At 49.5% G+C, this 26,075-nt stretch overlaps 1 protein-coding gene across 1 annotated transcript; it reads right to left on the reverse strand.

The window, feature by feature from the left end:
- Window positions 1–152: 152 nt before the first annotated feature.
- LOC141920170 (cystathionine beta-synthase-like) lies at window positions 153–24,337 on the reverse strand. The gene is made up of 16 exons (XM_074816872.1): window positions 24,326–24,337; window positions 22,388–22,542; window positions 18,704–18,810; window positions 16,085–16,219; window positions 14,623–14,702; window positions 13,271–13,402; window positions 11,933–12,002; window positions 10,581–10,672; window positions 9,323–9,448; window positions 8,206–8,290; window positions 6,466–6,571; window positions 5,816–5,887; window positions 4,420–4,554; window positions 3,753–3,861; window positions 2,911–2,995; window positions 153–466 (listed from the first exon to the last, which is right to left on the reverse strand). Exons 1-16 carry the CDS (start codon window positions 24,335–24,337, stop codon window positions 369–371), a joined length of 1,599 nt encoding a protein of 532 aa, XP_074672973.1. The 3' UTR covers window positions 153–368.
- Window positions 24,338–26,075: the final 1,738 nt, after the last annotated feature.

Below are 26,075 nucleotides of genomic sequence, written 5' to 3' on the forward strand. Positions count from 1 at the left end.
AGCTACAACACCAGCAGTGCATAGGTAGCTCCTGCTGGCAAACACGCCAAACCCCACACCTGCTAAAATCTGGGCCATAGCAACCATCCCCTTCCCAGCCCTCCCCCCCGTTACCTCTCCAGCCCTGGGTAGCTCCACGTAACCACACATGGCTATTAAACACAATTTCTTTAGTTATCGTCTCTTTAGTGATATTCTGGGTGGCATTTAGCAGACAAATGGTTATTACATTACAATTTTCCCCTAGTTATTTTGAGAAACTATGAGCTGGATTAGACCAGAAGGCACCCTCCGCTGGGTGGTTCAGGCTTGGAGGGCGCAGCTGGCCCTGCCGGAGGAGTGGAGCTGGGCGCAGCCACGCCGCTGTGCTACTTCTTGTCGTTTCTGCTGACAAAGGTGAGGAGGTCCACCGCTGTGACCACACCAAATACCATCTGCTTCATGAAGGAACTGCCATTTCCATTGACTGTAAGCACAGAAAATGCTAGTTTAGTGGGGGGGGGGGGAAAGAAGACACACACACACACCCACACACACACACCCCCAGCTGTGCAGAGGACGGTATTTGTTTCTTAAGAGAAAACCTTAATGGGGACAGCAGCTGTCTCTGCTCTGCCTCAACAGAAATGACTAATGCAGCCTTGGTTGGGTTATTGGGATCACATCAGGGAGGTTTTAGCTGCAAATAATGCACTCTTTACCAGAGCAGGAATCTTAATTTCCCAGTTGTTCTTACCCAACCTCTGTTCCAGTCCTGCTTCTATCACCACAAAGCTTTTCAGGCCAAACTAATGAGACTCTTTAAGAGCAGCAGTGAGACACTTTCTGCTCTGTTCTCATAACGTCCTACACCACCATTAATAAAACAGCATTGCAACAATTCCTTTAACTGTCTGATAAATGTTTCCTTAAATAAAAATAAAACTGGCCACCAGAGTCCAAACACGAGATACAGTGCAAGCTCTGAAGGTGGTGGGAAGAAAGTAATAAATAAGGGGGTAACTGTGACGGCATTAAAATGCAGCTCTGGAAAAGAAAACGAGTGTTGTTTGAAAACCAGGGCAGGAGGCACTGCATACAGTTGGCTGACATTTTTTGATTGGTACCATTTCATTTGCAGATACCATTTAATTTATATTGAAATGTGATACAGAATGGATTTTCATTATTTTATGACAACACAGCTGAGAAAGGAAATTCTGCCTAGCATTATTTTTGGTAAGAGAACGGGAAATGTGCATCAAAGGCAGTTTTAAATGACAGAATTTTGTTTGCAACGTTTTGTGGGAAAATGGCTAGACTTGCAAGCCAGCTTTAGAGCTGATGGGGTGTCAGGACGGCAGGCCACGGAGGTACAAGCAGAGGTGTTGGGATGTTTGTGCATGGTGGGTTTCAGAGGCCTCGAGTTCAGCAGGCAACCCTTTGCTGGCAGTCAATACAGTGCAATATTGCATGCTGCTCACCATAGCAGTGCTTTGCATGTTCAGTGTGCAATCCCGTAAAATCAGTATAATTACACCCTTCAGCCCTAATTTAGAAGACCTAAATGTGGGTCTTCTGACTGCCTTTTCACATTGCTAACATTTTAAACAAAGCAACTCCCTCGAGATAAGGCCAAATTTGTACTTCTAGAAGTTTTATGGTATAATTGTACTGGAAAGGTGTGTTAGGTCATATTTGTAGAACAGAACCTGCCAACATACCTGTTTTGGTGAGGGGAGCGACAAGGTGTGATCCCTGCTGCCATGGATGTGTCAGCAACCCTCATGCTAATGTGGTCCTACTGCACATGACTCTATTGAGTCGGTTTGCTTCACCAAGGAGGGGGTGGCTGTACAGTGGCTTGAGAATAAACCAAAGCTGCTGGTACAGCTGCTTTATTGGACTAGGCTAATGGTGCTTCCAAATTGACAGAGCAACCCTATACCCAGACATGGTCCGGGTGCCCCAGGATGCACGCATCAATGTGCATTGTGCCCTCTGACTCCAGACTCACGTGCTCCTGCCACAGGGCTTGCTCACGGTCCAACACATTTGTGTTCAGCTTTCTTGACTTTCCCTGGATCTCCAGGGTAGGTGTCTGATAGCACCCAGCACCCAAGGTCCCTTAACATACTTAACATATCAATTTACCCAGACCCTCTGGGGCCCACAGGCATAAGGACATCTCTTGACTGCATCTCCAGGGGTGGGCAGGTCTTTAAGCAGTGGGATGCAGACTGTGTAGTTTGTTCCCTTGCACTTACATGCCTGAATTCCACCTAAGATTTATCTAATGTGCCCAAACGTTCCTTTTGCCCTTGTCCTTGAGATGCTAAGTCTATGGAGGCCCCTGACTTCCCCCTTGTTTCCTCTGTTGCCCACAACCAGCAAGGCAGTGATTTGAATTTAAGGTCAAGAGACTAAAGGAGTACTAGAAGCCTGAGCCTACAGCTGTGCAGCAAAGGCACAGCACCCCAAGCTGCTACCTACAGCCCACCTTGGCTGTCAGAGGGGACTGGATGAAATCACATAATGAATACCTTCCCATCGCCAAAGTGGGATTCCATGGGAAACCATGTGATGAGGGGAGGGGATGGAGCTGACGGCCGCTTCAGCGTCACCCCAGCATGGGGGGACAACACAGCTCCCATGGCCAGGATCTGTCCAGTAGTTTGCTGGTCCCAGGCTCCTGTGTTTAAGGCTTCCCCCCTCTTCCCTCATCCCTGTGGTGTCAGGACAGGAAATGGGTGACTAGTTGGCAGTTCCAGGGCTTTGCAGAGCCATGGGACAGAAATCCTTCCTGCAAAGGCTCAGGGGCTGCACATGTGGAGCAGCTGTGCTGATACCTACCAAACTCGGTTTGAGCATTTCCCTTTCCCTTCTCAAATATTCGTGCAAAGCCTGTACAGTGCTTCTATAGGTACCTACACTGCATTTGCTCGTGTACAACAATAGCAAAATGGTCATTCTCCAGGATGGAGGAAAGCTTCCCGAGGCTGTCCTCCAGGCCAATCTAAATGGGACAAAAAGAGGCATTATACATTTTGCTTCACATTTAAAGGACAGTAGTGTGGAGCCTGACTCCTGCCTCTGACTGTAGCCATGAGCAGGCAGGGTGGCACCCAGATGGACCAGGATCAGGTGCGCCTCAGCCACCCGCACTGTTCTGGGGAGATGGGAGGGGATGCAAGCAACCTGTAAACCTGGCTTTGCTGCAGTTGAAATACAGCACCGTCTCCCGACAGCCCAAAGGGCCTCCATGGGTCAGCATGAGGTGATGGCTCCAGCTCCCCTAAAACACCATCCATTTAGCTCACTCCACCTCTGGACCACTGCCAGCCAACCCAGGCATCCCTCCCCTGCACACCCACAGGACCTGCCCTGTGTCCCACCGCAGCCTGTGCCTGTTGCCCCAGGGTGCTGACCCCTGGCGATGGCTGGGCTCTGATTTCAGAGGGTGCTGATTCCCCAGCTGGATTAAGTCTTCTGACAATGTAAGGTTGGGGGTGGATATTCACACACTTTGATCCTGGTGTGAAAACTGCCATGTCTGAACTCCAGCGGCTCAGCAGCATTTTTGCAGGTGCCCGTCCTTAACTCTCATCTTCATGATGTCACCATCACCCTCCCCACCTCTCTCTACCTTCACCTCTCTGTCTTTTCATTGTCCTCTTCTCCCAGCTCCTCTCAGACCTCAGGGTGGTGGTGCACCTCTCCCCCTCTCCCCGTCTCTGGACAGCGGTTGACACCAGCCACAGCCTTAGCAGTACCTTTGAGAACTGATCATAGATGACCTTCGTAACAGGGTCTGAGAACTGTGCGTTTCCAGCCAGAACTGAGGCGAGGGTGTTGCTGAGGGTCACCATTCCCAAAATAAGTCTGTAAGGAAACAGGGAGTTTTACAAAAGGTCAGACCTGAGGTAAGGCACACGTTTTACGTAGGGGTTGAACTGTTCCCCTTGTGACTAAATTGCTGCTGCCATCAGTGGGAGGCACCAGCTTTCTCCTTATCTGAGCAGGACAAGAAGATCCTTGTCCTCACCAAGCTCTTGGTTTAACAGTAGTTAAAGTCTGCTATTGCAGTCCAGGACTTAGCAGCTGGGAGAAGGAAAACTTGTGTGCTCTCCAGTTGCTTATATGTGTGGGTTTCCCACCCAGCCTTCACCTCTCCTCTGGCCTCCCCTTGCCTGTGCACTGATTCAACCTCAGCTGAGTCTGGTGGGCACTGGATTTGGCTTTGACTTTAACTAGATCATTTACAGGGAAATTTCTTGATGCATCTTCACAAGGAGGCAGATGATACTTAAAAAATATGCATCATAGAATCCAATGCAAGAGCCCTGTCACTGGGTCAATAAATGGGACTTTTTCTTTAACTTCATCATGGCTGCTTTTCCTATGTGAATGGCCACCTCTGTGATGACTGAAAATAGTTACCCTGATTCAGCAACAACAGGAGCTTGGTCATATCCCTTCTCTTGGAGGATCTCAATTGCCTTTTGACAGCTGACTTCTGGGAGGAGAATGAGAGGGGCTGAGAGATTCAGTTTCTGCACCTTGATGTTCCACCACCTGTTGAAAGACAAATGGCGCACCAAGCTGTTACTCTCTGCTGTGTGGCTGTGGGCCTTGCTGAGGGAGGCAAGGCCAGTAGAGATGACACCAACCACGCAGAGACGTTCTGCCTGACTGCAAACCTCACCCCACTCTTATCCCCAAAGCAGTAATGCTACAAGTCCACCACGGCCAGGTCTTGTGGAAGCCAAGATTTCCCTACAGCTGGTGTTCATACAACTCCAGAGGCAGGGCAGAGGCCAGCAGTTGGCAAGGGGCTAGGCTGTCCTGAATCTAAGGAAGCTACTGAGGGCTTCACTTCAAGCTTGTGGCTGGGGAAGTCTACCAGTTTTATTTCATTGGTTTGTATCCTTGGTCCTCAAAACACAGCATTTGCAGCTCTCCAGGAGAGAGCCTGACAGAGATGCTCCTGTGACTTAGGAGGGACAAGCTACGCTTCTTTGCTGGACACCACAGGCAACTCCCAACTCATCTCAGCCCTTGGTCCTTGCAGAAAAGGCAGGGCAATGCTAGAGGCTGGAAGGGCCAAGAGCAATTCTAACCAAGCATGAGAGGCCTTGGAAATGTATTATGTTTTTAGGAAATAGTTTGCAATAACCTTTGGTTATAGTAACCCAAAGGAGCAGTTGACATGAATAATACCTGCTGTCTGTAAAGTGAGACTAGGCATTTTCTGAACAACCTTATTTGCCCAGCCACATATCAACTGGCATCAGCAGTTTGTCTGTGATTCCCTGCCTTGAGGGGACTCTCTCCCCATGGTGTCCAAGAGACAGCTGAGTTGGTCATCTTTTCTGGCCTGCAGCTCTGGAGAGTGAAAATTTACTGTTTCCTGCCTGAAAAGACTTCCAGAGCTATTTGAAAGGGTGCTTGCTACAGGAGGGACCCATCTCCCTGCTGGCCTGTTGTTCCTTTGAACATCAGCTGTGGAGTAGAGAGAGAAGGTTTTGAGTGGAGCTAGATGTCCACCTCAGCCTTTCTGCTGAGCAGGGTTTAGGTGAGCTGGACAATGATTGCCTTGTGGGAGCCGATCAGCAACTTCAGGACAGAAACAGCTCCTTTATACTTGGATTGGAGAACTAGGATATCTAACCACTCAAAAGAGAGGAGCTGACATTACGGCCTCCCCAGAGGGATCTGGACTTAACTGCATTTTTTCTAAATACTGAAAGATAATACTTTCCTTTGAAGATAATAATTTCCAGACTCAGGAAGCTGATTCCCTTAGTACAGTTTATACCGGCAGAAGTTGTCTTACCAAGGCTTGTGCTCCTGGACGTCATTTAGGAAACCATTTTTTATCATCCACTTATCATTCAAAAATTTGGACCTAGAAATCACCAACAAAGAGAGAGTCTGTGAGCCTACCAGAAGAAGTCGTGCTTTGTTTCATGCACTAGACCACAGCACTGCCCCAGGGCTCCCATGATTTTTGCAGCTGGCTGCTCTTAGCCCCTTTTAAGGTCAACGGGAGCTGCGGGTGCTCAGTAACTCTTAGAAGCATGCCAGCTATTTGCCTTCCTAACATTAGGCATGCAAGTTCAAAAACTGTAGCTTGACTGATTTCTGCTCCGTGCAGTAAGTCACTAACAAGAGGAAATAAAACCCAAGTGTCCCAACACCCAGCCCCTGGTGCTGGCCACGGTAGTATGTTCTTTCTCCCTGCTCTTTATTTATGTTTTTTTCCTGTGAACTGCTCGAGGCAGAGTGCCATCTCTGGGTTCCATGCTGTCAGAGTTACTGGGGTGGTTCTCCAGCAACCCACACCACCTGGGCTCAGCAGTGCTAAGTTCATGCCAGTGAAGGGCCCCATGGCCCCAACCCAGGCCATATGCAGAGAGTGAGGGAGAAGGCTATGGGAGCTCCCAACCCAATGTTGGAAAGCAGGCGAGGAAGTGAGAAACTCACATGTAGTTCCTGACGGAGTCAGGCAGGATGACAACACAGCGCTGACCTTCCTTCAGGTCCTTGGCAGCCCGCACGGCGACAGACATGGCACTGCCTGAGCTGCCACCTAGATAGGTACCAAGAAGAGAGAGACAAGCATTGGGGTTGCCCAGAATGTAGGGCCACAGTCTTGGTGCATGGGGCACAGTGCTGCCCTGGCTAACAGCGCAGAGGCACCCAGGCAAAGCAGTAGCAGAGGTGACACTTTGTACACCAGGGCAGCTAAAGACACTGGGAGTGGAAGGACAATTGGTCCCACAGCCTTGGAGGCTTTATCATGAGGAAGAAGTAGGGACTGAAGGGACATGTTCATATGGTGTCTCTTGGCAATGGGCTTTAGAGGCAGCATAAGAGCCACCTTATGAACTTCATGAACCACTTCTTCACAAGAAGTGACTACGGGCAGGCCAAGGGCTGAAAGGTTCAATACGGGGACATGTGTACCACTGCTGCCCACGCTGCACCCTTCCTTTGGGTGAGGAGAAGATCATGCCAAATCTAGAGCTTCTGACTCACATATTTCGCTATCAAAGATTGGCTTGAAATGCATTGTAAAGACTGAAAAAACCATAAACATTACATTCATGCTTGGAATACCAGGCCAACGTGATGGGAAGACTTAAATGCTCCCTGTGTCTGTGTGCATGCATGTGGTTTGCTGCACGTAGGGAAAGCAGGTCCCTGCTTTACAGAGGCAATTCTTCCACCAATAGTTTGACTACTGGAAGTCAAACACATTCCACTATCTGTGTGCCAATTACACACTGCATTCAAGGCAGCACGTATTTTACAGCAGGTTAATTAGCACTGGGTCACATTTTTCAAACAAATGAGGAAAGGCCCTGAAAAATGCAGTTCAGGAAACATGAAGCTATTCACAAATTATAGTTGAGTTCAGCAAGGGGTTTCTGTTGAAACACAGTGACTCTGTGCCTGATAGGTTAAATCAACATTTAAGTGTTTCATTACAAATGGCCTGATCTTTTTCAAAACTCCCTTGATGTGAGTGCTCAGGACTGTTATCAGCTGTAACTACAAGACTACATATTGTCTGGTCCTGGATGCAAACCTATAGCTATCTGATCGGTGGCAGGGAAGGCAGAAAAACTCTGATGCTGTGTAGAGGCTCTTAGGGTACAAGCAGGGTTTGTCTGAGGGCACCTGTTCATTTTGGAAAGCTGGTGGGATCACTTACAGCTTGTTGGCACAGGCAGAAATACTCAGTAAGAACATCTTACACTTTCTTTACTTTCAAACTGTCCTGGTCCAAACCTGGCACCTCTAGCGTGGCAACTGTTCAACGACAGAGAGTACAGCCTCACAGAGTTGTTAGCGGAGCGACAGTTTTAGCCCACCTGTCCTGCCTCAAGTCCCATTAATCCTCTCTTCAGCACATGTAATACTACACCACACAGAGTTAGGCCTAAAGATCCAGTTCCATGTACAAAAGTGCTCCCGTAAGAGGAGAGTTATTGCTTCTATAATTATTGTGGCCGATGAGTCAGATCCCAGACTACAGGCTCACTGCCACACCTCTGAAGTCTACAGTGACCTACACACAAGCTCAGGGTTTGGCCATTCAGCTCTGCTAACCTAGCAGACACAAAATGCAGAGAGCACCTACCCCGAAGCATTTTGGTCCCAAGAGAATGAGGTTCAGAAAGTTTGTTAAGAGAAGCAATTGTTGTCATTGGTGCTTACCACACAATAATCCCTCCTCTCTGATGAGCCTGCGAGACATGAGGAACGAGTCTTTGTCATTGCATTTATACCACTGATCAACCACCTGAAGAGAAAGCAAGAAGATTGGATCTTGGCAGAGTTATTTCAGGCTGTCCTGACCCTCTGAGGCATGCTGAAGTGCTGATGCCTACAACATCTGGAAGCTTTGAGCTGCTTTCCACAAAAGCAAATGCATTTGTCAGGGCATCCTTGGTCCAGTGGGTGTGTCTTTGCTTGCTGGCACCCACTCTAGTCTTTCCAGCCAGCACCCTTTCCTTGGAGAGTTAGGGATGTCTGACAGGTCCAGAATCAGGATGCAGAAGACGAAGTGGTATTCATGATGTCACAGGCTAGGCTACACTAATGGTCAAGATTTTGGCAGGCAAAATTAGATCCAACTACAAAAAGAATTTTGAGTTATTACAGGTCACGGTTCTAGTCATGTGTCAACAGCAGAGATGTGGTTAACACAAAACTGAAAGCAGAAAGAATCTGGGGTCTGAGGCTGTGGGGGACCTTTCTAAGATCGAGACCAGGGAACACAGGCAGCTTGAATTAAGGCTTTAAAGCTCTGTGCCTGGTGGCAACTGATACACCAAGAAGAAACTTGACAAGAAACGGCACGAGGCTCATGACCTGTTGTCCTATATGGCTTGGATCTTGTCTTCCAGCCCATAAATGGTGCAAGGTTTCTGCTATGTGCGTGAGGTGCCTGCGGCAGCAAAGCCTCAGGAAACATGAATGTGATGAAGAGCAGCCTCAGCACTGACCTCTTCTGTGTGACTCTAGTGAGAGGCACACTGAACATTGGTGAGGCTGAGCTGAGGAGGCTGGTACTGTGCCATATTCCTCGTTTGCCCCTGTATTTGCCTTCTCCTTGTAGGTCAATTATAATCAGATTTACTCAGAGAGATGCTTTAATACTGGGGTCCCAGTCCCCCCACAACAGCTCGTTTTGCACCAGGAAGGTACACAAGTAGCCTTAGGGCTGGGCCACAGCTGGGTGCCAGAGCTGGCTGGCTACCTCTGAATTTGGGAACAGGCTGGATGCAAAGCCAGAGATCAGAGAGAAGCCTCTCATCACATGGCTACTTACTGATCTGTCAAGGACAGTAGGGATGAAGTCATGCCCAATGCCCTCCACTTCAATGATTGTGGTGTTCGTTCTGTTCATCTCACTGGGCAGAGCGACAATGGACCCGTCAGGATCTACACCAATTATCTTTGAGGGAACAAAGTTTTGTTAAACCACAAAGGGAGCTCAGAAATAGTCAAAACTCAGAGGAAAAATTACCCACGCCCTTATCAGCAACGTTTTCCTTCCCATTATATTAATTAATATTCCTATCCACTGGCAGCATGGATAGCTTCCAGGATAAAAGGGTAGTTTCTCACTGACTTTTTAAATAGATCCTAGCTAGTGTTCAGCTGCTACAGAAGTGACTGGTGGTTTAAAATGTTAGCACTCTCAAGGTGTTTGTCATCACCCCTTTAGCAGAGCCTGCTACTTCCAAAGCTCAACCCTTAGGATAGCGTGAGTGCTCCTTACTCTGCTCCAGTGCAAAGCCATTCAGCTAGCTCAAACCTGTGGGAAGCTGCGGCTATAGACATCCTTTCTGGATCTAGTTGTGCTGGCTGACAGTGGCACCACCCTGGTTGCTTATAGCGTTACATCTGGGCCGAGGTTGCCTTCCTCAGCACACAACTTAAGAAAGGATGGTGACACTGCTCCACATGCAGCTTCAAGCAGTCGGTGAGGTAATCTTATGCACAGGTCCTCCAGTGGCTGGGTCCACACCATCTTGGTTTGCCTCTGGTGGAGCAGGGATGGCTCACACACTGGCTACACCTGAGAAGCAGTAACTGTCAGGCCTCCAGTCTGCCTTGAAGCACAAGCTCTCCAGAATGAGCATCTATGACTGGTGTCAACCATGAAGCACGGAGGCTTTTGCAATGGCAGATGAGAAGCACTTGCACAGTCTGCATGTCCCGCAGAACCGCCAGAACAGAAACTGCCACCAGTCAGGTTAACCAGGAGCAGTAATGCTGTCAGCAGGGCCAGCCGCTTCTGCGGTGGATGTCTGACAGTGTCCTGCAAAGGGCAGGGCACCAGGCAGGGTGGCATTAGTAATGGGGCTGTGGAGCCTTTGACTTCTAAGGCACTCAGATGGATCTAGGTCAAGCTGAGCATAACACCAAATTGCTTCCAACAAAAGCCAAGCTCTCTGTGAAAAAAACAAATAGGTGGAGACAACAGCTGCTAGCTCAGGTGAAGGTTAGGCTCAATCAAAAGCACAGCAGGAACACCCAGGGGGGCCATGGCTCCCTGTGGGCAGCCCTGCCTCCCGGTTTACCTTGCACTCTGGACACTTCTCCTTCAGCTTCCTGGCAACGCCAGTGACGGTACCTCCTGTACCAGACCCAATCACCACCATGTGGACCTTGCCTGCAGGTCAAGAAAGAGGGAGGCTTGCAGGGACTCAGCATGGCCTCCAGCATGGTCTCCCCTTTATTCAGGGGCCTGCGCAGATGCAGAGCCCACGTCCCTTGGCTCCTAGAGCCCCATTTGCAGAAAGGATAGGCAGAGGTCATGCTAGAGGCCAAAGCGTGGTCCTGTGGACAAGCTCAGATGAGCTTGCAGGATCTGAGCACAGCTGATCCTGCCTCAGCGCAGGGGGCTGAAGGTGACCTCCAGATCTCCCGCTGGTCTCCATGATTTCTCTGTCTTTGGCATCTACAGGCTTAAGGGGGAGGGAGTATCTCAGCACTTCCAGCCCTTTCAAACCACACCATGTGGAAGCAAAGCACGCGCATGAATAGCAACACATATCAATAACAGGCACAACTTTTCAGCTAGAGTTAGCACCCACAGTGGAGAGATGGCAGAGCTCTGCCCTGGCACCCGTGTTGGTCAGATGTAGCCCCACTGGCATCCTGGAATTATACTGATTTAGGACTGGTAGGAGCAGAATCAGAGTCAAGCCTTCAGAGCCTTATGCTGCAACTGCATTGGGAAAAGGGGACTTGTAATGCACTGCTGACAGCCAGTAAGAGCAAATCTAAACGTTGTAGTGGAGAGGAGGCTGGGAGTCTCTTGTTCCTGTTGCTACCCGACTGCTTTACTGTTATGATAACTGGTCTCCAGTTAAAATCCTTGAGTCCTGTTTACATTTTGCAGTGCTCCCAATACTGGCAATAAATTTCACTTCTATCTGCACAGACATGGACTGGGAGAGTCCTCCCACAGCCATCATATCAAATGTCATTAGTCTGTGAAGTTTCTCTCTATTTTGATTTGCAAATGAGTGTGCAGGATCAGATGCAGCCTGCCATGCCCTGGTGGATTTATATTCCCCAGCGAGGCCTCCTGGGACATCTTGTGTTCCCAGCTGACAGCTCACAGAGATGTTTTAGCCACTGAGAGACGGGTTCTTCCTCCTTGGGTACAGCCTGAATTCGCTAAGCCTCTGGTCTCCTCCCTCAGGCTTTTGAAATGGGAGGCCATAGCAGGAAAGCCCTGCAGGCTCAGGTGTATCTGGAGTGGATTATGAGAAGTTGCTACACTCTGCATGTCAGTATTATTAAGGGTGACTTTTTGGCTGTTTCTAGACATTTAGGTCGATAAATGATGTAAAATAAGCCTCTCAAAGGGGCCTATAGCCCTCTGCACATCCTCAGCACGTAGAAACAACAGCGCAGATGGTACCTTCACACTGCTCCAGGATCTCCTCAGCTGTGGTGTCGTAATGAGCCAGGGGGTTGCTTGGATTTCTGTACTGTTTATTTCAACAGAGAACAGCATGAATTACTGTGTGAAACGTAGGTCAAATACCAAACTAGCAATAGCTCCTGCCAAGCTTTACCCAAAGCATGCAACTTCCCCCTCCTCTCCCTGGCAAGGGGTGGACTGCAACCCGGCCAGGCCAGGTCACAGGTATTCCTCCTGGTTGTCACTTTGTGACAGATTTCCAAGGACACGTGGAATTTGTCCACACTGAAAGATTAAACGTGCCCACAAACACTCAATCTCTGGCACTTGGTGCTTATTCGGTGTGGGGATGGTGCAGCTGTTCCATATGCTGCATTGCCAGGTTTTGTGGAATCTGGTGGTTTTGTTAAAGCCCTAGCTGCCAGACAGGAGAGAGCTCCTTGGTATTTTAGTTATTGCTTAGATAGAAACATTTTAACTTTTCCTGTTGCCTTGAAAAAGTTGAAAACACAGCCCCACAATACTCCTAAAAAGCTCAGGAAACAACAAAAAAATCTTTCCTCAAAAGCCGCATTAGAAAACTGTTTTCAAGTATCATATCTATATCTAATTTTGAGAGCTGCTTTGTCATTTAAGGGCATTTGTGGTTGACAGTGCAGCAAGTTAGGTGGCTGGGAACTGTGGGCCAGAGTAGCTGTCCTACCTGTACAGAGGGATTTACCAGAGGGGTACACAGGTACAGCACTGAAATGTGTGCAGCCCCATGTTCACACCCATAGATCAGGCTGCTTCTGAAAAGCATATTCAGGCACTGAGCTCCCTTTTTCTTAAAAAGAAAGAGCTTGCCTGACTTTTCTGCACTACAGGGCTCCCTACTCGCTATAGGGGTGCCTTCCTGCACCGGGGTCAGACAGTGGAGTGCCCTCCTCCACAGTGCTGCAGAAACTGCTGCCGTGAATTATCAGTGTTTGCCCTTTACAACATGAGGCTTATTTTTGAGGCAGAACAGAGGCTGCTAGCCAGGCATAAAAAGTAATTTTTTTTCAGGTCAAAGTTAAATCTGAAGCAATTTGAGGAGTCTTTGAATTGTGCAAGAAAACACAGCCTCGCCCACATCCAGGCTTTGGCAGAAGTATTACAGGTTTGGAAGTGTCCCTTATTTTGCTTCTGTCACCCCGTGCTTTACAGAGGAGCGATTAAGTTTCAAACACCATAAAACACTGACGAAATCTGCCTCCGTTGCCAGTTTGAATGAAGCCCCCAAACACCAGCACGCTTGGAGCACACACTATAAACCATGTTTGGAAAGAGAGTCAGTGGAGGAACAGCGTTTACCTGGTCAAGGATGTGAGAATTTGGGATTTCATTTTTCAGCTTCCAGGCAACACGAATGTTAGACTCCGGGGCATCAAAGCGGGTGCACGGGGTCCTCACAATTTCAACACCCAGTGCCTTCAGAATATCGACCTTTGGGAGGGAAGAGAGTAGATGTAACGTAACTGATCCCACGTAGCAATGGTAATGCAAACCTGCGGGCTCATGGCAGCGCCAGATGCCAGAGGAGCTTTGCATGCAGGAGACATTTAGCATTTGAAGATACAATGTCCGATTCTCAGTTACACTATCTCTGACATCCTCCTGGCACCCAGGGCCTCCTGCCTTAAGCTGGCACAGGGATTCAAGCCTGGCCTCGTGCCCTGTCCTACTCACTGGGCAGGCTGGGGACACAGCAGCAGTAGGTAACACTATGCTGCTCCTTGGTGCCTGGGGGAAGGGGCAGAGGGAACCAGGGTAGGGAGCAGCATCTCCTATGTGCTGTGATCTGAGCCCTTGCATGCAAGGAGGAGGTCTTAAAGCTGGTTTTCCCCAAGTCCCTTCTCTCCTCTCATCAAGCATGGGGAAGGAGCAATTACAAATCAGCCCTATGGTATTAATCCACTGGGAGATGTGGCTGTCAGGGGGAGAAGGGGTCAAAAGAGAAGGATGTGTGAGTGTTGCAGCACCTGGAGATGAAGCCCATGGCAGCTGGAGGTGGCATCTGATTCAGACTAAGCTTAAGTGAGATTTAGGTTAAAATGAGGGTGGTGCTTTGGAGAAGGGCTCAATTTTGAGCCATGTCAGAGTCCAGATCTGGCTTCACTGGCATGAGTTCAGCTGAACAGTTTGTGAGACTTTTGGATCCCCAAGGCAGAGTTTCTGCCACCTCTGGGATGGCAGTTTTACCTGATCATTAGCTCTCATGCAAGTGACTTGATTTCCACCATCTCAAGAAAGCAGCTCAGACAATCATAAGCATCTCCAGGTTAAAGAAAACAGTAAAGACACAGAGACCAAGTGACACACCAGATGTCAGAGGGGAAGTTAGCAGGACCAGCCTCTCCTCTGCTCCATCCAGCCCTTGCCCTCACAGACAGCAGATATTGCTCCATTTCTCTGCAGTCACACACCATGTTTGTCTAACACATGACCCAAGCTGCACTGCTGATGCTAGATAATCAGCCAGGCCATCACAGTGTGCTTTTTATTCATCAAGAGGAAATCTTCTGAATAACTACAAAGCTATGTCAGTGTGTGCAGCAAGGATCATTAGCCTTTAAAGGAGAGGGCACTCTGTCTCTAGAAAGGGAGAGGCAGAGAGAGACAGGCAAGGAGATGTTCCCCGGCTGTGGGGTAATAGAAGCTCTGACCTTCTCCATGCTCATTTTCTCCGGCAAGACAATGATGCAGCGGTAACCTTTCACTGCAGCTACCAGTGCCAGCCCGATTCCTAGGTGATGGGGAGGAAAGGGAATTGGTTAACAACAGCATTTGGCAAGGCCGACCGACGTGCTTTCTTCCTACATTCCTCTCTCCCACCAGTGAATATAACCTAGAAAAGTCCACGGATGAGCTACAGGTGAGGGCATCCTCCACGAGCCTCTTGGGATGTTCCAGGAGTTCCAGAGAGCACGGGGGGATGTGCTAACAGGCGAGCTGAGATGCAGTATCCCTCTTGCTCCCAGGAGTCTGTTAGCATGGCACAGAGGGACCCCTTTCCTCCCCTCACCAAGGGTCAGGCCTCTTCCTTTGTTTTCTGAAGCACAGGAGAGAGGTAATTTTGCTTCAGGAGTGCCTTCCCCTCCCCCTCAAGTGCTCTCAGTCGGACACACACACACACAAAGCCGCACATGTCACCCTGAGGAGAGCAGGTGAAGGGGACTGCTGCTCCAATGTCACTGGGGGTGATGGATGGAGCCAGCTGCTCCCTAGCTAGAGGAGGAAGGTGAGGTTGGAGCAGCATGTCCTGGCAAGAGGCTGGAGGGAGCACAGTGACGCCCCAACTGCCCCTGATGGGCAGGGAGCCAGTGCAGCCACCTGGGGAACAGCCCTGGGGGCACACAGGTCCCCTCATCCCCTTGTCTGGGGGGGGCCGGGGCGAGGGGGACTGGCTTTGAGGTACCTGCAGCAACAGGACAGTAAGGAGCAAAATTCCTAGAGATGAGCCCCATTCTGCATGGCTAGTGAGAGGAAGGTGGGGAGCGCAGCGAGGGACATGGCCTCAATTCTGTCCAGAGCCCTTGACAGCCTCTGTTTTGCAGGAAAGCATGCTGTGCACACGCATGTGGTGGGAACACTGGTGCAGGGACCAGCAAAGGGACATGGAAACTTGCACTGATGGTCCTGTGCAGGCTGCAAAAGAGGGGAGAGGCTCCTCTGTTCTCCTCCTTCATCTTCATACCCCACCATAATCTAATGCCTGAGCAGGATGACAGTGGTAAGGAAAAAAACCAGACGATTTCTCTTCCAGCCCGTCAGTGAAACTCTTTCTGGGAACCTCTGAATATTCAAGAGCTTCCCAGCCGGGGAAGCAACACCTGGGGTTGCCCCAGCTCCTGAGGCTGTTTGCCTTGCCACAAGGTAACCTGCCAGGCACGCCTGTCCAGGCACGGGACCCTCATGGGACCCTCACAGGCCCTTGGGAATTTCAGCAACAGGGCACTTCAGCACCCTAGGATGCCCATGGCCACTGGGAGGGGAGCTGAGAGGAGGACAGAGCCAGAGCTTCAGGCATGTGCAAGAGCTCCTGAAATGCCTGCTCCTCCTGCAGCCCCTTGGAAATGCCACCCTGCCCAGGTACCCTGTCAGAGGGAGCATCCCTGCCCTTCCCACCTGTGTTTCCTGAAGTGGGTTCAATCAGTGTATCTCCTGGTTTTATAATCCCGGCTCTCTCTGCATCTTCCACCATCCTCAGGCTGATGCGGTCCTTCACACTGCCTCCTGCATTGAAGTACTCACATTTTGCCACTAGAAATGAAAAGGGAGGCTCCATCAGGGACAAGCTTCAGCCGGGAGCACCAGTTCCTTGATCCCTTAGCCCTCGCTGCAGTTATCTGAGGACACCCATTCCTCCCCTGCTCAGGGGACCGCAACCACCATCTGCTTACAGGGCGCCACAGCTTGTCATGGGATTACCCACAAGTGTACCCACCCATAGTCCATCTTTCCTCATGTTTCATCTACCTGCAGCACTCTGAAGGCATGAGAAGGCCTGGTAAGTCCAGGATGGGTTTAAAATCAACTGGACATAGAGTGATTGCTAGGTGGAAGACCCCACACCAGTACGATACACCTTGCTGCCCTGCCTTGAGGACTTTTCTCTGAGCAAGGCACTGCCAGGGTTAACAGCAAGGTCTCATGGTCTTTCCTGAGGCATGGCAGCTTGTTATTAATAGGTATCTAAAAAGGTGCCCTTCTGTAGGGATGATTTGTAGTCCTGAATGGGGTGCCATAAAGAAAAACAATAGAAAAGGCACTTTCAGGTGTCATCCAAAATTATGCTTTCTTAGCCAAGCTACCAAAATCCAAGTAACGGAGACTTCCCAAGGCTCACTCAAACTCTGTTCCTAAATGGGCCTTCCACACTGCTAACGCTCAGGGCAGGACTCTTTGCACCAGGGTTTTGATGAGCATCTACATCTGAACTGATGGTACTGAGCATTGTTTTACAGACAACAGGAAGAAATGGGTACTTTCAGGGTATCATTCACTTCATCCTAGCAGAGACAGCTACTTCAGGCTGACAAATCAACCCGATACCTGAGCAGCCACAACAATGGGGTAAAGAATCTTATGCTCATCATTGCATTTTAGAATGCCAAACTGCCAAAACTTCAGCTACTCAGAGATTTCTGGAGGCACGGAGATTACAAGGTAATTGTGTCCAACCATAACTGCTTCCTTGACACAGCACTGTTGCAATTTCTTATATTTGCTTGGTAAAAGGTTCTGTGCTGACCTGAAGCTCAGAGGGGACCATGCAGCCACTCTGCCTGTCCTGCTCTCCTTCCCCTCCTGTGCCAGGGGAGGAGACACCATCCCAGCAAACAGGGTCTCCCCGGCCTTCCCGCTGCTGTTTGCACCAAATCCTCCCACACCCGTTAGGCTCTTCCCCCAGCAAGACATCCTTCAAGGCACAGACTGCTTCAGAGGGGGACCAGACACCGCAGACCTGTCCTCCCACCTCTGCCACCTCTGTCCACTTTCCCCTAACATTCCCTGAGGCCTCATTCTGGGAAGCGAGAGGCAGTGCAGCATGGATGTTGCAGGGTTAGGGGCCTGAGGATCCCAGATCCTGAGAGGGGAATCTGGTCAAAGAGCACAGCATGCTCCATGCGGCCGTGTGCCCATGGAGGCTGGCTGCCAGGTGGATTCCCTGTTGCCACACAGGACCACAAGGTCCCGCTGTGCCCTTCTATTGAGCACGAGTGCTTGCCAAGTCTCCTTCCTACCCAGCTATGTCACACTCATGAACTTTACTGCCTGAATCTTACTGTCCTTCTGCCCAATTTGGCTGAAATTAATTAAATAGGGTTAAAAATTACAGGAAAGGAGACTGAAAAGTCCATATACACAGAGACAGCCTAATCATATCATCCTTATTTCTGTAGGCGAGCAGGCTAAAAATAACCCTTATATGAGACAGCACCAGCGCTACGCTAACATCCCCTCAGGGGAGGACTTGAGTCCTGCTGGAAAACCTGCCCCAGCAGCCAGTGCCTTGGCCTGGCTTTTAGCACCAGGGCCTGGCATGAATGTTGCTGACAAACCCAGCCGTCCGCAGTCCCCGCTGCTCTGTCTGGGGCTGCCTTTTGGGAAGGTCCCCAAGAGAGGCTGTCGCTGCCCCTGGGACAATGATGCAGCAGACAGCAGCGCCTGGCCCGGCTCCAGCTGACCCAGTGGAGGTGGCACAGCCAGGCGATGCCACAGCAGAGCGGATCCCCCCCTGCGTGGGAGCAATGCCTGGTGGCCGGGGGCTGTGCTGGTGTGTGTCCCCAGCAACCCAAGCTGCTCCCTCTGTCCGGGCAGGCTACGGGAGGAGTCCTGCCATGCCCATCGCCCCATCCCAGCCACCACGTTTTGGGAAGGTTTGGCCAGTCTCTCTTGGGCACATGCTACCCCAGGCGCTGCAGCATCCCTGCCCGTTGCCATGATGTCATCTGCCCATCCTCAAATTCAGCCCAGCTCTGCTCTGGGCTTATGCTGCAGTTATTTAGGAATGCTGCCTCCACTACCATTAGGCCCCTGCTCATTGCAGCTTGAAACCATCCTGTTTGGTCTGACAAATGACTGTAGTATAACTTAATAAGCAGGAGTACCCAACACGTGCCACATCTGGCCCTCCCCATCTGTCCTTGCTCTCCACAGAGCCTCTTCTGAAGCCCCCCTCCAACACCGCCCCTCACCCTCACCTCGTGGCACGGAAAAACCGGGTGGAAAGGGGACACTCACGGAGCTCACACTTGAGCCCATAGGACTTCCCAATCTTGTTGATTCGGACCATTGGGGTGCAGCCAATTTTCTTCAGGATGTTGGGCAAGATCTTTGTTTCTTCTGGCCTGAAATAATGCAGAGAGGAGAAAAAAAAAGTCAAATCAAAGCAACTGTTATGCAACATGAACCAAGATAAAATCTGAGTGAGGTTTCAGCAACTTTTTCAAGGCCACTGAGAGACACCCCAACTCCAAGAGAAAAGGTTCCCATCAACAATTAATGGCAACAGGAGCTAGTTACAGTTTTCCATCACTCTTACAAAGAATTATTAATTCTTTTGCATAAAAAATAAGGTAATTAATTTTCAGGGCTTTTCTGAAATGTCCTGTTCTGCAAGGCCTTGGGCCAGGCTTATAACTCAATGAAGTGAGAAGAGCTGACAAGCTTCAGGATTTTATGTAGTGGGTGAGAAAGCAGGAAGACTGTGCACAATACAAGGCTCCCCCTTTTTTCTCTGTCCTACCAAAAACCACCTCTGCTTTTCGCATTTTCAGCTATCTCTTTTGCTTGCCTGGCCAGGACTCACAGACTTGCAAGAGTGGCTCCAAGCCATCAGAAAGTCCCAAGCCACAGAGGACTCTGGAGGTTTTTTTTGCAAATAATTGAACTAAGCTCTTGGATCAGTGCAATCCAGCCTCCCAGTTTTGCTAGTCTCTGTCAGACTCCAACAGAAGCCAACAACCATGTCACAGCAATTGCAATCAGAATGGAAAAGACCTGTTTGCACAACACACAGCTGAATTCATCTTGCTACGCAGCCAGTGAACTTGTGTCCTTACACTTTTTAAAAGATGGAGGGAAAAGACTGATGAGGGCTGTGTTTATTGGGGCCACAAATGTATTGCCCCTGGTTGATAGCCAGCACGTCTCTCTCTTGAGTGGGGTGACAAAGCCCCACCCCCTCACTGCTCAGGTCTCCTTTGAACAGCTCTCGCCTACTATCATCCTTTGAACCTTGAACCCAGGTTATCCTTGTCTGCTATCACAGCTGGGCAGATGGCTGTCTGCTGACAGAAAGTCCATATGGTGCAGGGTTGACATGCTGATTTACTGAAAGACACACACACCTCCTTCCAGGTTTTGCAAGCATGATATAAACACTTTTTGCTTTGCAAGAGTATGGGGGTAGTGGTTTAGTGCAGGTCTTTACTACCAAAAGGAGCCAGCCTCCTTACATCTCAAGCCCAGAAATGATGGAGTATTACATGCATGCTGTTACTTCTCCCTCCATGGAAAGTGTAACTGCGCACATTGCAACCTCTATTGAGTGCTGGTAAATGTGAGGCAATAACTCAATAAATGAGCTTCACCCACAGCCGCAGCCATTTTCCATCTGCTCTAAAAGCCACCAAAATGCTCAGGGATTTCAGTGGAGCTGACCCATGGCACGAGGAGACTCCAGCTCCTTCAGGCAGCTTTTAACTAGAGCTTGGCTTTCAAGAGAGTGACCTGCATATTACGTTACACATCTAGATTGCTGGAAGTCTTCAAGAGAAGAAAGTAAGGCCATTTATTTACCTTCAGCTAGTAATTGTGGTAAACAAGATGCTACTGTGCCCTTTGAACCCCAGCAAGGGGTGATGTGGCATAATGAGGTGCTGTGCAGCTCCAGGGTCTGCAGTGATGGAGCCTGGTGAGGGGAGAGGGAAGGGGAAGGCAACCTGTGCTGCCTTGCATCCCTGAGCGAGCCTTGGCAGGAGGGCAAAGGTGGCAACCAGAAACTGCACTGCTCTTTTGCACTGCAATTAGCTACCACCCCCTAAAAAGAATAGCCTTTCTCTCACTCTGGGATAAAGTTTTCTGCAGTTCCTATCAAATTCCTTTCCCCATCACTGCCATATTTTACTACAAAAATAATAGTAACATGGTCAGCTTCCTTCCCCAGCTGCATGAGCTCTGTACATGTGCCTGAAGGCAGCAGATCTTTGGGGATACAAGGATCTCTGGCAAATGCCTTCTAAAGGATGTGGTGGGGACACTCTAGTTCTGCAGCTGCTATTATCAGTTCAGAATTGCAGTGGACAAGGATGGTTTTTCTCTAAGATCCCTGCTTTTACTCATGGCATGTTATTCCATAAGATGTCCAGGAGAAAAACAGTCCTGGCAAATGAAGTGATTCTTACTGAGGGTTTAGAGGGTCAGAATTGGCTTAAGGGATATCAGAACTAGTCTACCTCTGTATCTTTGGAAAAATTTAAATAATTAATATTCTTAATTAAAATAACATCTTGTCTTCTCCCTTCACACCCATCCTCTGCTTCTACCACCAAAACTCAATCAGTTTTCACATGGGAATCGCAGAAAGTCCAGAGATTTTGGCTACACTGGCTGCCACCTGTGCTTTACCCAGAGCAGAGAAACCAAACACCCCCCTCCAGTGTGACGTGTCCTAGTGTATTTTCCTCACTGCTGTACAGGAGTTATGTTTCAGTCCCTGCCGCAGCGACACCGCATGGGCCCCCTCAGCCAGACCCCATCCCCAGGGAGGTGCCCGATGCCTGGGACTGTGGCTGCCCTGGTGACCTCCCCAGCTGCCCATCTCCTGACTGGGGGGTGGGATGGGCCCTGGCATCAGCCCCGCCTTGCTGCCCCATGTCACCCTGATGCTAAATTACTAAAAACCAAGAATGTTATCCTGCTCTGCATGGTAACTAAGGAAAAAAAAAAAAGTTTGACTAAAAAGAGCTGATCCTATCCTGAGGCACAGGGAATTTACTGGGTGACTGCCTGGATGCATGTTTGCTGGGTCAGCTCTGAGGCTGTGGAGCCCACTCCTGCCTCCTTCATCGGCCAGACCCAGAAGCAACAGCCTGGTGGCTGTGCTCTGGCCGTGTCCTGCCTGGCATGCTGTACAAAGCTCCCCCAGGCAGGCAGGCATCCACACAGAGCAGTGCCGCACCTTCCACGGGCTCCAGTTCCTCACGTGCTGGAGCTGAATTCATGTTTTACATCTTTAGCACAGCAGGGATGTGACCGCAGTTCCCTTGACATTTATAGGACAGCCTTATCTTTAATAGCTTGTCTGGGTCTGGTTTGCCGGGCCATTAAAGCACATCTCGTCTAGTCTAGTCTGGGCACTTTGGCAGGCTTATCTTACCATGGGAGGAAACCCACTGCACATGAATGTATGGCTGCTACTGCCTGTGCTGTACAACGGATGGGTGCAACAGCTTTGGGGTGTATGCATGCATTACACTACAGCCAGGAGAGCCATTGCTGCACCTCCTCGAGTGCCTAGAAGCTGGGAGTGGCTTCACTTCTGCTGTGCACCAGACCTCATGGAGTCCACTTTGCAGAAGTGTAGAAGTGCCTGGTTGAAATCTACCTTTAAAATATGTTCATCTTAATTCTTCTAAAATGAGATATCCCAAACTAGCAGACGCTTTCAAATGTGTGCTGGGAAACACATAGCTGAGTGTTGAGCCAGACACATCTTTCTACAAGATTAAAGGGAGTGAGAAAGTTCTTCCTGGAGAGGAGATAGTAGGTGGGTTTTGCCTCCTGGAAAACAAACCATCATTAATGTAACATACTGTCAAACTACTGACTTGACCATCCTGGTGTAACAGTAGTACTTCATCTTCAGAAAAAGATAGCAAGCTGTCTGCACTCTGAAATAACCAGCATGAAAGAATTACTTACAAGGGCATACAGGAGTGTGGAGACTTGGTGGCAGGCGTTGCAGCTGTCCATGTGCACTTACTAGGCAAGTTGGGAAGAATCCACGCGCTGTCAGCTTTGCTTTCCTGACTTCCCACACAACTGCCGTTCACGAGCAGGCACGTCTTGGTGAGCTCCTGTGTTGTAGAAATAGAGACCCACAGTCACCTAGGAGGACAAGGAGGCAGGCAGGCACCTGAGCAATAATTGCTGAAGACAAGGAATGACTTCCCTGTTTGGGTGTGAAAGCAGAGCAGCCAGCCTGCATGGGGCATCCCTGCAGCAGCATTTCAGAAACCAGTTCTACAGATGCATCAAACTGCTCTTTTTCGAGTAGTGTACTGAACCACATACATAGTAAACCATCACCTGGCCACCATCTCCAGTAAGTCTTCCCCTGGTCTAATGTACATTGAAGCATTCCTTCCACTAGAAAATTTGGTGCTCTGTATTTAATTATTTGGTCAAGAGCAGTGTTTTTCACCCTAGCAGTGAAGAAACTGTAGATAAGTCTACCCAGCAATAATTTGAGTATATTTGTATGGTGGTAGTGGGCCTCAAAGCACCAGAGGACACCTCGACTCTGGTATCTGAGTATTAAAAGGAAAAGAGAGAATTGATAGAAACAGAACAACAGGGAAGGGCAGCAAAGGTGCTCAGGGGTAAAGAGCGAGTTCTACAGTAAAACAGCTTAATTAGAGGAGGATTCATCAGATTGGAAATGAGACAGGTGGCTAGTGGTGAAAGCGGGCTGTAAATCCCGGGGGATCGGGAGAAGGTGACCGAGAAACACTTTTTTGCTTTTCAGCATCAAATAATAAGGCAAAATGAAATTATCAGAAACAACCATAGGAGCAGAGCAGGTAGAAGTGGAACCAGAAAAGAGTAAAGCAAGTTTGCAAAGGTCGAGTTCATTAATGGCTCTTAAACACACTGGCCTTGATGGTACCTGTGCTCTGTGAACACGGTAATTTGCTGTGCTGGTTTCTCTGTATTGCTGGTGCATTTACAAAGAAAAGGAGGGGTCTGGTTTTATAGTTTATTCTCTGCATCTGCTACTGACCAATAGCAGAAACAAGTTACACGGAGCTTTGGTGTGACCCCCTCTGGTGTAACCCTCTCTGAAATTCATCAGCCAACCTTCTGTGCTAAGGAAATCAGCCACATGGAGAAAAGACACATGATTTTGGTAATTGAAAGTTTCTTTTCTGGCTTGTTCACAGAATGAATGTGTCTTGATTCAGCCTTTGTTGAATAAAGGGACCTTGCAACTCAGTAGGGTCATGGTTGGAGACTTGTGTCTTCCTTACAGTTGATGGTGAAAGTTGGTAATAACCTGCTTGTTGTAGCATAGCCTGTCCTATCTTCCTACACTACCATGGTGGTGCATTTTACTATTAGAACAAGTGTAATGCTCTCGTTAACTTCACTGTAGTAGAAATTCTCAAGGGCATGATATTGGACCTTCTTTCACATTTAACTTCAGATTGAGAACAAAGACATAATTTTGAAATTTGATAGAACCAAACCAGGGACACAAAGAAGAAATACCTCTACATTTCTAAACGCAGAGGACTGCCTGCAGAAGGACAAGGCCTGCTGCCACGTGGAGGGGAGGGGATGTGGGAATGAACTCTAGCTACTGCCCCGGGGAGGGAATTCGGGCTGCTGACAGGAGGATGCTGGAGCCAACATGCACTGCACAGAGAGAGGAGGCAAACAGGTCTGCAGAGCATCATCTTCATCTCAGGCCATAAGGCCACGGCTCTGCCCCCCAGACAGCCGGGCTGCCTGCAGCACCTGTGAAGACCAGCTGAGTCACAGCAGCCAGGCACGCAGCCAGCACGCTGTTATGGCTGGGTCCTGATTATCTAATTAATTTGTGGCTCAACATGTGAGTCCAAGGGAGGCCTTAATTACCATTTCTGCCATTCTCCTTTTGCTCGCTTGCTCGTTTCACCCACTTGACAGGAGATTCTTTGAAGTAGCACAGCACGACTACCTGAGGTCTGCGCTGTGCTTTCCCGGTGGTTTCCCCACCAGCCGGGAGGATGGAGCTGTGGTTCACTCCCTGAGTGCCAGGCTGTCCCTGAAACACAGAAATACACCACACTGTTATACTAGCAGCAGAGGAGGGCTGAAATGGCCTGTGGCGTGTGGCCAAGCTTTCTTCTCAGCCAGAGGTCCTAGGGCATCTTTGAAGATGGAGGTCAACAAATTCATGTCGCCGCCTGGTCCTGCCACTGGAGCTTGAAGCAGGATAGAAGGCAGGGGATACCAGGCTGCCTCCATGCCAGGCACTGAGTTGCCTTTTCTCCTCTGGAAGCACTGACTCCAGCCTCACAAAACAGTGAGAGACTATGAGGGCAGTCACGCCAAAACAGCTTGGACCCTGCAGCCGACAAAATCTCTCCTGGCAAACTTTGCCTCCCAGTGCTCTTCCCCACCACTGCCAAACCTGTTGCTTTTTGGGAGGGATTAACGGAAAAAAAAAAAAAAAAGTTAATTTCCTTGCAAGCCAGGATTTGTGTCGGCCTTGAGTATATCTCCCCAAGCAAATCCTTGTTTACCTAATGAATTAACTGGGAAGGAGCAAAAGTCGCTTGTGGGTAAAGAAGAGATAAGCCACCGTGTATCTGAGGCAGTTAGCATGCTTTCACAACTGAGGTCACTGGTTACCAACCAAAATGTTGGCAAACTAGATTTTACAAGTATTTTTTTCTTTTTTTTTTTTTTTTTTTTTGCTGGTGATGCCCATCTCGACCATTCTGCAGTGGAGTGGAAAGAGAGGAGAGGCAGGAGACTACTTTTGCTGGTCTTTTCCACCTTTGCTGGCATGTGGCTCCCTGCCCTGGTGGGTGCCAGGCCTGGGGGAGGCCGGCATCGGCAGCGGGGCCTCGCGCAAACTCCCTCTCCTCTCCAGCCCCGGCTGCATGGACACACTATGTGTGCCCCATATTTCTCCATGGGGCAGCTCGGTGGAGCTGCAGGAGTGACATCGAGCTGCAGGGACTGCCAGAGAGGGCCCAGTGCCACTGGCTACCCTCCAGGTGAGGGTTTGCACCCCCACTTTAGGGCAGTGGCCCCAGAGCTACTACATGTTTCACCTGAGCACAAGGGGAGCCAACGCCATGTGTCTGGCTGCAGGGACGGACACCTGCCAAGCCCTGGGTGAAGGTGGGCAACCTCTGCGGGGGCTCAGGAGCACCCTGATGCCCCCTTAAGCACCCACCTGGGAATGGCAGCATCCAAGCATCTCCCTTGCCACCGCCAAGAAGTGCCACAGGCCCCAGCATTGCCCCTGCCAGGAGCAGCCAACCTGGCCCTGAAGCCAAGGGTTGGAGGCAGCATGCCATGCTGAGGCAGCTGGTGCAGGAGGACTTCATTGAAGGAAGAGCACTACTGGCTTTCCGCCTTCTAAAATAAGGTTGCATTCTGCTCATTGTGTTCAGTTCCCGTAACGTCTGACATAAAAAAAATGGCAAGAATGGAGTTTTCATTTGTTTGCTCACCCAAAGTGTATGCAAATGTATTTTCTAGATGCCCAGAAAACAAAGAAACAAGACCTGGCCCTTGACTAGGTCAACATCTACATTCCTCTCTGCTGGAGGATTTCTCAACTATCTCTTCAAGCATTGGTTAATTCCTGGTGTGGTGCTGCAGAACTGCA

This window comes from Strix aluco, chromosome 2 (assembly GCF_031877795.1).
Source record: "Strix aluco isolate bStrAlu1 chromosome 2, bStrAlu1.hap1, whole genome shotgun sequence".
NCBI lineage: Eukaryota > Metazoa > Chordata > Aves > Strigiformes > Strigidae > Strix > Strix aluco.

What these genes read in the sequence shown, in the direction of transcription:
- LOC141920170 (XM_074816872.1), bottom strand. An exon ending in GATCCTGGAGCAGTGTGAAG is followed by an intron (nt 10,673 to 11,932) that starts GTACCATCTGCG and finishes CTTGACCTGCAG; the next exon opens with GCAAGGTCCACATGGTGGTG. An exon ending in CCTGTTGTTGCTGAATCAGG is followed by an intron (nt 3,862 to 4,419) that starts GTAACTATTTTC and finishes GTTTCCTTACAG; the next exon opens with ACTTATTTTGGGAATGGTGA.